Here is a 16,023-nt window from a genome sequence, read left to right as displayed (position 1 = left end):
TAAATTGGCTTTCATTTTGATGGTAGGATTTCATTGATGTATTAAACACATTCTATTTCTGACAGGCATCCTTTCTGAGTGCTTGCATTTAAATCTATACTGCAAATTTCATCACACACTTTTTGCCAAGTCCTCTTTAACATTATGACAACAAAAGTTTGTATGCCACCATTTTTTTCTTTTTGACCCCCCCCCCCTTTTTTTTTCTCCCCAATTGTACCGCACCAATTACCCCACTCTTCCAAGCTGTCCCGGTCGCTGCTCCATCCCCTCTGCCGATCCAGGGAGGGCTGCAGACTACCACATGCCTCCTCTGATACATGTGGAGTCACCAGCCGCTTCTTTTCACCTGACAGTGAGGAGTTTCACCAGGGGGATGTAGTGCGTGGGAGGATCCCGCTATTCCCCCAAGTTCCCCCTACCCCCTGAACAGGCACCCCAACCTACCAGAGGAGGCGCTAGTGAAGCGATCAGGACACATTCCCACATCTGGCTCCCCACCCGCAGACACGGCCAATTGTGTCTGTAGGGATGCCCGACCAAGCTGGAGGTAACACGGGGATTCGAACTGCCAATCCCCGTGTTGGCAGGCAACGGAATAGACCACTACGCTAACCGGATGCCCCGACGTCACTTTTTTTTTTTTGTGGTGAATTTACTGGACCCAACACAAAGAGTGTCAGTCTCATTATGCGTCACATTACTCACCATCAAGCACAGGCAGGGTCCAAAATTAACACCCGCCAGTCACCAAATGTGGGTAAATTTGGTCTTTGGCAAGTAAATTATGGAGACCGCCACTCTGGCTGGTCGAAAAAAATGAATTCCCTACACACACTGCAGAAAGCTGCGGATTTGCTGTCAGTTCAGTCTGCTAGATCCGCCATGCTGCGTGTTATGCATGGTACGTAACTGCGTCAGTAATCAAACCCCGCAATTTTTTGCTACAGTATTTGAGATGCTTGTTGTCATCCTGGCAGTTGAAACAAACCCAGCTATGTGGAGATTAGCAGGAGACAAGGAGATAAACCGCTTTGAGAACAAACTGTCTGAAGAAGACTTCATGCTACTATAGAATAAACACATATTAATATGAACTATAAATTGGCCGTAGTAAAAAATTGTCCTTAGGTATGAATGGGTGTGTGTGTGTGTTGTGTGGGTGTGTGTGTGTCAGCCCTGTGATGGCCTGGCGGCCTGTCCAGAGTTTCTCCCTGCCTGCTGCCCAATGACTGCTGGAATAGGCTCCAGCATCCCCACGACCCTGAGAGCAGGATAAGTGGTTCAGATAACGGATGGATAATATGAACTATGACTGTTGCTTATTTTTTGCCTGTTATTGTTATAATGCCTCTATAATTGTTATATTCTTAAACTCCTTTATAAATGATCCTTCGTGCACTTAATGGCGAATACCGCTGAATGCATTAATTCAAATGTGTTGTCTAAACAGTTGAATTAATAGTTCTGCATACAGTTAGTGTTACTATTACAAATGCACACTACAATAATATTGATTGAGAACTGCATATAAGACCAAGATGACAAGCTAAATAGTAATAACAGTAAATTTTAATAGTAAAAAGCTTTTTTTTTTTAGCTGTTAAAAAATCTGTATGGCCAGTACATTTTTTCATTTACCAGCCACCTTGGCAGGTAAACCAAGAAGTTAATTTTGGACCCTGAGCACAGATTACTTGAAATTATCCTGGAAAACAGTTTCTAACTAGAGGAGTGAACTCAGTACAGCATATCTCCACCAGGTGTACTGATCTCTCCTTCTCTGGTGTTTAAACTTGGCAACATATCCTTTTCGCGGGGCATCCAGGTAGAGTCGCAGTCTATTCCGTTGCCTACCAACACGGGGATCGGCGGTTCGAATCCCCATATCCCCGTGTTACCTCCGGCTTGGTCGGGCGTCCCTACAGACACAATTGGCCGTGTCTGTGTTTGGGAAGCCAGATGTGGGTATGTGTCCTGGTCACTGCACTAGTGCATCCTCTGGTCAGTCGGGGTGCCTGTTCCGGGGGGAGGGGGAATAGCATGATCCTCTCATGGGCTACGTCCCCCTGGCGAAACTCCTCACCCTCAGGTGAAAAGAAGTGGCTGGTGACTCCACATGTATTGGAGGAGTCGTGATAGTCTGTAGGTCTTCAGGACTGGCAGAGGGGGTGGAGCAGCGACCGGGACAGCTCGGAAGAGTTGGCCGGATACAATTGGGGAGAAAAAATACCCACAAAAAAAAAAAAAATCCTTTTTTTTCTACCAGGTGAAGGGACACACACACACACACACACACACACACACACACACACACACACACACACACACACACACACACACACACACACACACTGCCATTATAAGACTTTTGCACAGGGTCCAAGTCAATTGAATGGGAAATACGGGAGGGGGGGTGTTGAAATGCAGCACTGATTGACATTCATTCTTTCTAAAGTAATAAACAGGGTTGGCACATGACAAGTTTACATATCAAATGAGACATTTCACCGGTGACGCCAACAAATAAAATGGCCATAAAATAAAAGAGGGCCGTACAAGAGAGGATACAGGAAGTCACCCAGGCAAACAAAGACAGGAATCATATTTTAGGAGCATCAAATAGTCATCAAATAATAATAAATAAATTAAATGATAGTATAATTCAAAAAATGATCCCAGATTGGTCCCTTATAATGGTTTCTATCAGTCATCCTGATCAGCCTGGATTCAGGTCAAGTCATATTCATATTCGGTGTATATGTTTTTAATTTATCTCATTATAATTCCAAACAAAACATTGTTTTTGTTTTTTTTGTTTTAAGTCAACCTTTCATCACATCACGTAACAGAAAAAGACAAAAAAACAAAACAAAACCCCCAGCATCTGGAGGGCTTAGGCGCTGGTGGTTTGTGCATTGTGACAATATGCATTTTCACATAACTTTGGACCACTATCATCACAGCATTTACAAAACCACAACACAGGTTCTTGTTTGTCCCAGTGCACTCAGAGCTTAACAATAAGTAAAGCGAAACAAATGCTCGCTGATAAAGTAAGTGCTATGTCCTGAAATAATCCTTCACATGTATTTTTTATTTTTTTTTGTGGCTTTTTTCCTCCCCAACTGTACCAGGCCAATTACCCCACTCTTCCGAGCCACCCCGGTCGCTGCTCCACCCCCTATGCCGATCCAGGGAGGGCTGCAGACTACCACATCTCCTCCAATACATGTGGAGTTGCCAGCCGTTTCTTTTCACCTGACGGTGAGGAGTTTCGCCAGGGGGATGTAGCGTGTGGGAGGATCATGCTATTCCCCCCAGTTCCCCCTCCCCCCAAACAGGCGCCTCGACCGGCCAGAGGAGGCGCTAGTGCAGCGACCAGGACACATACCCACATCCGGCTTCCCACCCACCGACACGGACAATTATGCCTGTAGGGATGTCCGACCAAGCCAGAGGTAACATGGGAATTCGAACCAGCGATTCCCATGTTGGTAGGCAACGGAATAGACCACCAAGCCAACCAGATGCCCTCAGCTGTGACTGTAATTAATCTGAAATTGTGTTTTTATAGCGGTGCTTTAACATTGGAGTCTATGTCCTTCTGCATGGCGGTGAGGTGAATAAGGTGAATTGATCCATCCAGTGTTCCTCCAGTTCTCCTTTGCTGATATCAGCAGTGAATGATTTGCCAGCTTGTGAAATACGATCGACTGCTCTCATTCCCAAATGCATAATGTTTTGGTTTTGACACTATCGCTGCCTGATCTGACTCAATCGAAGATGCGAGTTGCGCACATGCATGGTTGACTCAGAGCAGGCAGCAACGGAAAGCAGCGTTGGTCGAGCGAGAACAAACATTTTGAATCATCGCAACCATGAGATATTCTTAATCATACAGTCATTACTGCACAAAAAATTGTAGGCTGATAGGCCCAGTGGTTTGTAAGATTAGCGCCACACACACACACACACACACACACACACACAAACACAAACACAAACAAACACACACACACACACACACACACACACACACACAGCGTGGCTATAATTAGACTGTGTCTGCAGTTTCGGAAGTCTCTTTAGGTTTCAGAGGTTAGTCAACAGACAGCCTAAAGCACAACTGCACACACACACCTTAAACCTATTCACATAGACCAGGGGTGGCTAACCATGTGCCATGGAGAGCCATGTGTACGCAGGTTTTCAATCCAGCCGGACTCCACACCAGGTGATTTCACTGACCCTTCAACCAGAGAGGAAGAATGTATCGGTGAAATCACTTGGTGTGGAGTCGGGCTGGATTGAAAACCTGCATACACATGGCTCTGCATGGCACGTGGTTAGCCACCCCTGACATAGACAATTCTTCTGCGATCCATTTAAGGCGTACTGTGTTCTGTAAACCAAGGCTTGTACTGAAAAGTTAGGGGGTGAATACGTGAACCATTACACCTCTATCATTCAGGTTTTTGTCTAGGGTTTCATCCCAGGTATGTGCTAGCTGCATTTTTATTGGTTTATCATGTGTCAGTTGATCGTGAAGCAATCTATTAAATCCTATTAATTTTTTTGTCCAACATTGTTGTCGCACATTAAAAAAATACATAAGATATCATGCTTTGTACATGGAGTTTACACGCCAACTCTGAAGTTGTCCGTCAAAAATATTTTCAGAACTGTTTCAATTTTCGGCACTTCTTATCTGTCAAAGGAATCTCACAGCACACAGCGACACTTTTCTTATGGCATCACAAGGTGTGTGTATATCCCCACTGTCAAAATATTGCCAGACGCTGTTCAGATTCAACTGGATTGTGGTAATTTGTTCTCTTCTTTTTAATGTGCAGTGTGAGCATTGATAATGCATCAAACTGGGCCAAGTGACAACCAGAAGCGAGCTAGCGGGATCATTATGCAGCTCCGGTATCAGCTTGTGGAATTCTCCATGCTCTTGACACCTTCTAAGAATCGGATGTAGCCTACCGAGTAGGGCCTATTTTGTCTTTATTTTATTGCTCCCTAGAAGTGAAAGAACCATAAAGTCATGCTCGCCGCTTCACGTTTGTTTCGTATTGCAAATTTTCCACTACTATTTTCGGCTGCTCCCGTTAGGGCTCGCCACAGCGGATCATCCATTTCCATCTCTTCCTGTCCTCTGCATCTTCCTCTGTCACACCAGCCACCTGCATGTCTTCCCTCACCACATCCATAAACCTCCTCTTTGGCCTTCCTCTTTTTCTCTTCCCTGGCAGCTCCATATTCAGTATTCTTCTCCCTGTATAGCCAGCATTTCTCCTCCACACATGTCCAAGCCATCTCAATCTTGGCTCTCTTGCTTTGTCTCCAAACCGTCCAACTTGAGCTGTCCCTCTAATATAATCGTTCCTAATCCTGTCCTTCTTCGTCACTCCCAATGCAAATCTTAACATCTTCAACTCTGCCACCTCCAGCTCCACCTCCTGTCTTTTTGTCAGTGCCACTGTCTCCAAACTATACAACATAGCTGGTCTCACAACCATCTTGTAAACCTTCCCTTTACCTCTTGCTGGTACCCTTCTATCGCAAATCATTCCTGGCACTCTTCTTCACCCACTCCACCCTGCCTGGATTCTCTCCTTCACCTCTCTTCTGCACTCCCCGTTACTTTGGACAGTTGACCCCAAATATTTAAACTCATATACCTTCATCACCTCTAGTCCTTACATCCTCACTGTTCCACTGTCCTCCATCTCATTCACGCATATGTATTCCGTCTTGCTCCAACTGACTTCCTCTTCCCTCAAGTGCATACCTCCACCTCTCCAGACTCTCCTCAACCTGCACCCTACTCAATTGGTATTGCAAATTTTCTCAATAATAATAATGATAAAAAATAAAAACAAATCCGCATTGGACTCAGTGTGCAATGTTTCTGTGCATATGTGTTTTTTTGGTTTTGTTAACGGACAAAAAAAAAAGCATAAAAAAATTAGGTGTCTGAGACGTGTGTGTCTGTGGGTATAATGTTTAGGGAGGAGTGAGTGACTCACCCAAGTCTCCTGACGAGCTTGGCAAACTCCAGCAGACAGGTGTCGACTGGCAGTCTGAGCTGGCCCTCTGCCATGGCCAGCTGGCAGTCTTCAAATGAATAGTCTGTGATAGGTACCCCCAGGGCTCTGAAAGACAGTACAGAGGAGACAACGAGGTGACAGGTTGTCTGCACGGTTCAACAGAGGTGAAAGTTAGGATTGTTAGATAAACAAATACACTCTCCAGTACCCTAGGTGTTGAAAACATCACCCCGAAATTAACCATCCCAAGCAATTTGGCGTACAGTTCAACAGATATAGAAAATGGGTAAAAATTGATGCTACTGAGAGTTGAAGATACATTAAAGGGATAATAACATGAGTAGTTTATGTTGTCATCTAGCTTTTCCCCCATTTATCTCAAAAACCTTTTTTCAGTGGGTTATTGAATTATAAGCTGTTATTGCTGTTGGCCTGTTGCATAGGAATGTGTGCTAGTCAATGAGGCAGAAAACCATTTGTCTGCAAAACCATGTCCAATTTTAAACAGATAGTAATAATAATAAAAAAATTAAAACAAAACACCAAATAAGTTTCTTTTGAAGAAACTCAAAACCTCAGAATGGATAAAAACGTTTCCTTAAAAACATGGGAGGAAAAAAAATAAACACCTCTGTGGAGATGAGTTACAGTCAGACCAATCAAAAAGGGGTCGGTTGTGTCCAGGTAGTGTAGCGGTCTATTCCGTTGTCTACCAACACGGAGATTGCCGGATCGAATCCCCGTGTTACCTGCGGCTTGGTTGGGTGTCCCTACAGACACAATTGGCCGTGTTTGCAGGTGGGAAGCCAGATGTAGGTGTGTATATCCTGGTTGCCGCAGTTGCGCCTCCTCTGGTCGGTCAGGGTGCTTGATCGGGTGGAGGACTGGGGGGAATAGCGCCATCCTCCCACGCGCTACGCCTCACTGTCAGGTGAGAAGAAGCGGCTGGCGACTCCACATGTATCGGAAGAGGCATGTGGTAGTCTGCAGCCCTCCCGGATTGGCAGAGAGGGTGGAGAAGCGACTGGGATAGCTCAGAAGAGTAGGGTAATTGGCTGAATACAATGGGGGGTGGGGGGGGGGGTCGGTTAGTGACGGGTATTCCCTATAAAAAGACATAAACACTATAGGTATGGTATAACAGAGACCCCCCCCCCCCAAAAAAAAAACAGAATCGGCATCTTGCTGAGTACAAATTTGATGATGCATTGCTTCAAATCTTATTCTCTTCCAAGACACTTTGGTAAAGAAAATCTGCCAGGTGTTGGCAATGTAATATTGTTGATGGTAGTACAGAGCAGGCTTAAAAGCACTGTTTAAGTTTGACAGAGTTGCCATTGGCAACAAGATTAAAAAAAATATGCAGAAATTATGTTTTGGAGGAAAAATGGGTGACATTAATTATGAATTATTATGCTACATATTTATCATAAGTTCCAGCATCCCCGGGACCCTGAGAGCAGGATAAGCGGTTTGGATAATGGATGGATTTATCATAAGTGAAATAAATAGAATGCTACTTGTTGCAATTGACATACTAAGCAAGTAACGCACAAGCCATGACCTCTGTGTCCCTTAGAACAGTACAGAAATGTGAAAAAAAAACAGAAAAATGAGAGCGCCTGCAGATAATCATCATCTTCCTCATAATATTGTTTAAATTTTTTATAATTCCATTATAATTATGTTATCCTCGTTCACTGTTGTATTCTGTAAATTGTGTACACACAACATCCATTGCACGTTGTCCGTCTTGGAGAGAGATCCCTCCTCTCTTGCCCGCTCTGAGGTTTCTTCCTATTTTTTCTCCCTGTTAAAGGATTGTTTTTTCTAATTTTTTTATGGAGTTTTTCCTTATCCGATGTGAGGGTCTAAGGACAAGATGTTGTGTTGCTGTAAAGCCCCCTGAGACAAAATTTTAATTTGTGATAATGGGCTATACAACAATAAAATTGAATAATGAGTATTCAGTGCCGGCGGCACGGTGGCACAGTGGTTTGCGCAGTTGCCTCATAGCAAGAAGGTCCTGGGTTGGAGCACCGGAGTAGTCCAACCTTTGGGGTCGTCCCGGGTTGTCCTCTGTGTGGAGTTTGCGTGTTCTCCCCGTGTCTGTGTGGGTTTCCTCCAGGTGCTCCGTTTCCTCCCACAGTCCGAAGACATGCAGATCAGGTGAATTGGCCATACTAAATTGTCCCTAGGTGTGAATGTGTGTGTGTGTGTGTGTGTGTGTGTGTGTGTGTGTGTGTGTGTGTGTGTGTGTGTGTGTGAACTCTATGATGGCCTGGCGGCCTGTTCAGGCTGTCTCCCTGCCTGCCGCCCAATGAATGCTGGGATAGGCTCCAGCGTCTCCGTGACCCTGAGAGCAGGATAAGCGGTTCGGATAATGGATGGATCGATGGATGGAGTATTCAGTGTCGTGAATACCAAGGATTAGCGAAAACTTGGTTGGATATCACATAATCTTAGGGCCCAGACACACCAAACCGACTAGTGGCGACGAAGGCTGACTGTTGCGTCGCCTCACATCGCCTGCCATCTGGGCCAAAAAAGTCACACTTGAACACACCGCAAAGACTACAGCCGACAGCCAACTAGCATGTACGTTCTGCGCTGATTCGCTAAGCTGAACAGCCAATCACAGTGCTCTCTCTCACTGACAGGCTCTGCCGATTCAACATGCTGAGTTGGCTGAAAAGCTGCTGACAGGGATCCGACTAGTGCCGACATTGTGGGACACACCACAAAAAGTAGGGTCACAGACGCTCACCGCTGACCCGACATTGGCCGATGTCCGACCATTGGCCTGGTGTGTCAGGGCCCTTCTATGAACCGATGGTGGAGAAAAGAGGAACCTCTTTTCTGTGATTCTTACAATGCCAAAAAAGTGTTGGCAGCAAAAATGATAACAAGTCGAGGAAAAATGTACCATATTTGATCCTCGGATATTTGCTGTTCAAGGAAAAGGCACAGATCAGGCACTTAATAGAAAATAGTAAAAAAGGCGTTACTAAGAGCTCATCATTAGCCAAATTGTACAACGTTGCTTTTAAGTGCAATGTAGAAGGTTATGGCTTTGAAAGGAGAGCCAACACGCATGTAATTTCACCAAAGAGACCACAGACGGCACTGTCCAGTAGTCATCAAATAAGAGGCTTTTAAATCTGGGCAGAACTGTCATATATCATGACGACAATGTCAACTTACTTGGCCATTAGGCATCTGACATTGATGGCAAAAAGAGCTGGGTTATTTTTCTCCTCCTCTGAGGGCGTGTAGATGGGAAGATACTGCAAACAGAAGAGAAAGAAAGATATACACTTGCATGACATTAGGAATGTGTACTTGGAACCTTGACTGATGCACACAGTATATGCAAATTAGCTACACTAACCACGTGCAAGTCTTAGCATTTTATTGAACACAAATGGTTCATCCCCCCCCCCCCCATTTCATAAATCCACAAAGTTAACATTCATTTATTCATTCATTCATTATCCAAACCGCTTATCCAGCTCAGGTTCGCGGGGATGCTGGAGCCTATCCCAGCAGTCACTGGGCAGCAGGTGGGGAGACACCCTGGACAGGCCTGCTTGGCAGTTGCCACTGTGTGTGAGTGGCGTGACATGCCAGTGATTAACTATTAATAGCGACCAAGGTTCTCTTCTACTAGAGTATAAGTGGGCCAAGTGCAGTCATGTATTACTAATGGTATCCTCCATAAGTTAAGGTGGCAACTCTCAGAATCTGTGCATTCACTGCGTGTACAAGACATTTAGGGATGCCCTGGATTTCCTTGAAATGGGCCAACCAGGTGAAAAAAGGTGAAAGTCATGATTTCAAATTGATTTCAACAGGTAAGTGCACTTTACAGATGGCTGACATAAATAGTGCAGAGCTTCAAAAAGTCTACAGATGGGGCGTCAAGATAGCGTGGCAGCCTATTCCATTGCCTACCAACACTGGGATCTCCTGTTCGAATCCCCATGTTACCTCTGGCTTGGTCGGGCGTCCCTACAGACACAATTGGCCGTGTCTGTGGGTGGGAAATCGAATGTGGGTATATGTCCTGGTCACTGCACTAGTGCCTCCTCTGGTCAGTCGGGGTGCCTGTTCGGTGGGTGGCGGGGGGGACTGGGGAGAATAGCATGATCCTCCCATGTGCTATGTCCCCCTGGTGAAACTCCTCACTGTCAGGTGAAAAGAAGCGGCTGGCGACTCCACATGTATCAGAGGAGGCATATGGTAGTCTGCAGCCCTCCCCGGCCTGGCAGAGGAGATGGAGCAGAGACAGGAAAGGCTCGGAAAATAGGGTAATTGGCCAAGTACAACTGGGGATTAAAAGGGGACCCCCCCCCAAAAAAGTCTACAGATAGTCAATAGTCAAAAAAGTAGTGCTACATGTATGAAGAAAAAAAAATCTGGTGCCTACAAACCACAAAAGGAATGCAGGGTTCATGGCACATTACTATTAATGGCACATGGCCCATTACTACACATTACTATTACTATTGGGCAGCTGATTAGTGCTGAAATGATTAATTGATCTACAGAAAATCAACTGGTTAAAATCTTGGTAATTGATTAATAATCTGAGCCATTTATCATGCAGAAGTACCAAACATTTGCTGGTTACAGCTTCAAAAAAATACCTATATTAGCTTGCCTTCCCACAATTCATATCGCTATGAAATTATTACTTTAAGGATTTTTGGCTGGTGAAAAAAAAAATCACTCTAGGCCCTGAGAATTTGTGATGTACATTTTTCATTATTTTTGTCTTTTTACATACTAAATAATAATCACTTGTTTAACAGATGAAACAATTGATAGATTAATCTTGAAAAATACCATTGCAGCCCTGCAGCTGATAGCCTAAAAGTGAGCAGAAGTCAGTGTGGCTGCAGTGGGCTAAGAAATTAAAACCTTTAACACTGAAGAATTGGGAAAAACTGATAGAATCCCAGTTGCTGTTTCACACCAATATGATGACTAGATGAAGATGATGAAGACTAGAGAAAAATAAATGAATAAAATGTCCACTTATATCAGTCATGCCACACAAGTTAACACTAAAGTCTGGTAGTGTGGTAATATGGGTTGTGTACTTAAGGCACATATTGAGCCCATTGATAAGAGTAAGGCATTGTTGAATGTCTACTGCTTTGAAAGTATGGTGCATCACTCAATGGCAGCAGTGTGACCAGTATGGACCTTTTTTAGCACCACAGTGGTAAATACCAAAAGGTTTAGGACTGGTTCCATAAGTATTACAGTGAATCCAGCTTAAAGGTCCCATGAAATGAAAAATGCATTTTCATTGTTAACTCTTTTATCTGCACTTAGTTTGCATGTATCTAACACATCCATCCATCCATTTTCCAAGCCGCTTATCCTAATTAGGATTGTGGGACGCTGGAGCCTATCCCAGCAGTCACTGGGCAGAAGACGGGGAGACACACTGGACAGGTCGCCAGTCCATTGCAGGGCTGACAGACACACACACACACACACACACACACACACACACACACACACACACACACACACACACACACACACACAAACACACACATTCACACCTAGGGACAATTTAGTACAGCCGATTCATCTGACCTACATGTATTTGGACTGTGAGAGGAAACCGCAGCACCCAGAGAAAACCCATGCAGACACAGGGAGAACAGGCAAACTCCACACAGAGAATGACCCAGGGCTCAAACCCCAGACCTTCTTGCTGTGAGGCAACAGCGCTAACCACTGTTCTAACATAATCTAACACAATGTTCTACAAATTTACAAAAAAAACCCCAAAAAAAACAATTGTAAGCAATTGTAAAAAGAAATTGTAAAAATGCCTGGCTTATTATTGGCTGTTAGTCCACTCCTTCACCTCACAAAACCCCACCCAACCATACTGGTTCGTTAAGATATACGTCAAATTGCAGAATGTGGAGTGGAGCTTTAAATGCCGTTTCATGGGACTTTTAATGCAGTGGCAAAGTCAGCAGATTTTAATCAAATGAACAACTGTAAGGATGAGATTGAACAAGTTATGTGAAGAAACGATCCATTGTGAGCCAACTAGAGTCAGAATGGCCTAGAATGCTAATAAACACACTCAACACCTAATTAAGATCAAGCCCTGTCAAACAGAGGCTGTTCTGAGAACAAAAGAGGGTGCCACATCATGCTAAAGAGGAATTGGCAAAACCTTTCTTAACTCGATGCGAACCTCTCTTAAATGCAACATTTACTTGGAATGTTTGTATGTTTGTTACTATAATCCACGGCAGGCCAATCTTATTAGGGCAGCATGGTTGGGCAGTGGTTACCACGGTCGCCTCACAACAAGAAGGTCCTGGGTTCGAACCCCGGGGTTGTCCAACCTTGGGGGTCATCCCAGGTCATCCTCTGTGTGGCGTTTGCATGTTCTCCCCGTGTCTGCGGTGGGTGCTCCGGTTTCCTCCCACCATCAAAAAAGACATGCATGTTAGGGTTATTATTCTTGTCTGTGCCCCTGACCAAGTCATGGCAAGACGAACTGGAGTTGGTCCCTAGGTGCTGCACGGCAGCTGCCCACTGCTCCTAGCTAGATAACTAGGATGGGTGAAATGCAGAGCGTAATTTCCCTACGGGAATCAATCTCTCTCTCTCTCTCCCTCTCAATCAGAAAGGGCCAGTGTGGATGCAGGCTTTTGTTCCAACCAAACAGCTGCATACCCAATTCTACCGATCACCCAGTGGAGTTTAGCTAAAGACCATGATTAGTAGACCCAGGTATGTAACAGCTTACCCACTCCCCACTATAATCAGTCAGCTAACGTGCTGCATCTTCTCACATGCTTTCTTTTCTCAATTCAGCGAGAAGAAGCCAACAATGAATTTAGTCAGAACAGATGTTTTTAATTTGAATTTATAAAACAGCCTCTTCCATTAGGACGACTAGAACAACGTTAAAGGGAAGGTTTACAAGATGGTTGTGAGACCAGCTATGTTATATGGTTTGGAGACAGTGGCACTGACGAAAAGACAGGAGGCGGAGCTGGAGGTGGCAGAGTGAAGATGCTAAGCTTTTCAATGGGAGTGACGAAGAAAGACAGGATTAGGAGTGATTATATTAGAGGGACAGCTCAAGTTGGACGGTTGGACGACACAAAGCAAGAGAGGCAAGATTGAGATGGCTTGGACATGTGTGGAGGATAGATGCTGGGTATATTGGGAGAAGGATTCTGAATATGGAGCTGCCAGGGAAGAGGAAAAGAGGAAGGCCAAAGAGGAGGTTTATGGATGTGGTGAGGGAAGACATGCAGGTGGCTGGTGTGACAGAGGAAGATGCAGAGGACAGGAAGAAATGGAAACGGATGATCCACTGTGACGACCCCTAACGGGAGTAGCCAAAAATAGTAGTAGTAGTAGTAGAACAACATTGACAGACATCCACATACTGAACACACAGATTACCCATGTGAAGAGTTAGATGTTCCTTCCACACACTCACCTCTATCTCAAACTCATTGTGGAGCTGACACAGCGTCAGCCAGAGGATTTCAAACCTGTAAAACAGAGGATCAACTGTGAAGAACAACAATCAGTCAGCCATAAAAAAAAAAAAAAGCCACGTTATGTCTGAATAGCAGGAAGGAGGATATGGAACAATTACACTGGCAGTGTTGGTTCTATCGCGTTTAACAGAGTGCAGTCTTAAGAGAAGAGAAAGTGAGTGTACAGACTAAATTTACAGTATTAACGATAGTAACTTTGTTTTAAGATTAGTTCATCAGAAGGCAAATTCAAAGATGCGCAAATCTTTTTGTCCGTGTGTGTGCACATAAGCCAGTCAAGCCAGCAAGCCTGCACGAGGCCACTACATATCCTGGAAATGTAGGCCAATTATTGAATTCGTGCATGCTCGCTTCTATGCATGTGTATATTGCATGTATTAATGAGTCAGAGGATGCATAGTTTTAATAATGCAACACTTTTAAGAAAAAAAACAAAAACAAAACATGTTTAAATGTATGTGTGCTCCAGAATGGCTAAGTGCATATGTGTGCATACTACTCATTCCTCAGAGCAGACCTCCATGTGTGCATATGCATGTGTGCATTAGTGTTTACAGTAAATCCCGTCAGACAGTGTATACTGTAGTTCTTCTGTGCTAGGCTGGGAAGGCAGCCAGCAGCACTCAGAGACCCACCATATGTTGGGAGTCAAGTCAAAACAGACCATAATGGTACTCAGTCTGAGCAGACTGAAAGGGAATAGATAACAAGAGAAGCCTCTCTCTCTCCCCAGCCATGAATAATCTGTTTCCAGTCAATTTCAGCTCTTATTGTAGTGGCTTTGGTTCAGACCACAAGACTCATTACCAAAAACAGTAGTTTGCACCTGGCATTTTTTAGATTTAGACTAAGTAACTAAAGACAACACAAACATTACCACATTTCAGAATAAAAGACTTACATATTTCAGACATAATTCATATTGTTAGACATAAATTCAGACATTATTTGTTTTCTGAATTATCAAGCTTATTACACTTAGAAGTACATATTTTTGGGGTGTCCGGGTAGCGTGGCGGTCTATTCTGTTGCATATCAATATGGGGATTGCTGGTTCAAATCCCCATTTTACCGCCGGCTTGGTCGGGTGCCCTACAGACACAATTGGCCGTGTCTGGGAAGCTGGATGTGGGTATGTGTCCTGGTCGCTGCACTAGTGCCTCCTCTGGTTGGTCAGGGCACCTGTTCGGGGGGGGGGATAGCCTGATCCTCCCACGTGCTACATCCCCCTGGAGAAACTCCTCACTGTCAGGTGATAAGAAGCGGCTGGCGACTCCATATGTATAAGAGGAGGCATATGGTAGTCTGCAGCCCTCCCCGGATCAGCAGAGGGGTTGGAGCAGCGACCGGGACAGTTCAGAAAATAGGGTAATTGCCCAAGTACAATTGGGGGGGGGGGGGGCAAAAGGGAGAAAAAAAAATTCTATTACTTTGAATAAACCTACTCATTACATTGTTGCTCTTCAGCCTGACTGGACAGTAGAATGTCCTTCTGAAACATTTCCATTGTGTTGCGACTCCCTTCGTGTTGTGTAGTATTGTACTGTGTGCACTTTGCACTGTTGTTGTATTTGTGTGTGTTTTGTGACTTTGCAGTGCGTTTCTGAAATGCTGTGTGTACGTTGTTGGATTGATGTACGTGTTTTCTCAATTTGCTGCATGTTTCTGAAATGTCTTGTACTATATGTTACAGGGTTGATGTATGTGTTTACTCCACTTGCTTGTGCTTTCTGAAGCTCCAGTGTGGCGGGCTCCCTCAGCCATCAGAGAGAGCCAACATTAGCCCCAAACCCATCGCAAAAAAAAAAAAAAAAATTATTCTACCCTGGTGATTTTGATATCCTCACAGAACAAGCAGATATAAATAAATGTAGTCATCACTGCTGCTGGATTAAAATGGCGAGTCATGAGAGAAAATACTTCAGGTTGTCTTCCAAGATTGGAGAATACAGCGCAATGTAGATAAAGTGCCTATTTTAGTCAACAATTGAAAACCTGAACACAGTGTCTACATCAGTAACAAATCTTTAATGAGGAACTGAGTACTCACGCTCCAGGGCCCTGCCATGTCCACGTTATTGTGTCCTGTCCAGAGAAAAAGGAAAAAAAAAATTACAAATACCTGAAGGTAATCGTTGTTGAAGTTCAGTTACATGGACTCTGAACATGTTTGATATTTTTAACAAATCGGCATTTTTCTATTTGCAAATAAATTCTCAACATGTAATAAAGATGTGGTGTTGACAGCACATGGAGCACATGTGGTGCCACATGTGCCTACATACTGTTATCAACAACGACACGCACAATTTTACTATCATGTTTGATAATATTTCAAGTCACTTTTATTTGTATAGCCCTATATCACAAATGACAAATTTGCCTCATGGGGCTTTACAGCA

The 16,023-nt window shown here is 44.2% G+C and overlaps 1 protein-coding gene across 1 annotated transcript in view; it reads right to left on the bottom strand.

Moving 5' to 3' along the window:
• The window catches only part of LOC130118237 (lysophosphatidylcholine acyltransferase 1), a 73,351-nt gene that overhangs the window by 14,349 nt on the left and 42,979 nt on the right, over positions 1-16,023 (bottom strand). Inside the window, exons 7-10 of the mRNA XM_056286638.1 lie at positions 15,672-15,706; positions 13,558-13,612; positions 9,264-9,346; positions 6,039-6,164 (exon numbers count right to left, since the gene is read on the bottom strand). Coding sequence (XP_056142613.1) covers positions 6,039-6,164; positions 9,264-9,346; positions 13,558-13,612; positions 15,672-15,706 — 299 coding nt within the window. The remainder of the gene's footprint in view (positions 1-6,038; positions 6,165-9,263; positions 9,347-13,557; positions 13,613-15,671; positions 15,707-16,023) is intronic.

This window comes from Lampris incognitus, chromosome 9, assembly GCF_029633865.1.
Source record: "Lampris incognitus isolate fLamInc1 chromosome 9, fLamInc1.hap2, whole genome shotgun sequence".
Taxonomy (NCBI): domain Eukaryota; kingdom Metazoa; phylum Chordata; class Actinopteri; order Lampriformes; family Lampridae; genus Lampris; species Lampris incognitus.
Note: the sequence above shows the minus strand (reverse complement) of the source record. Positions and strands in the feature narration are given on the sequence as shown.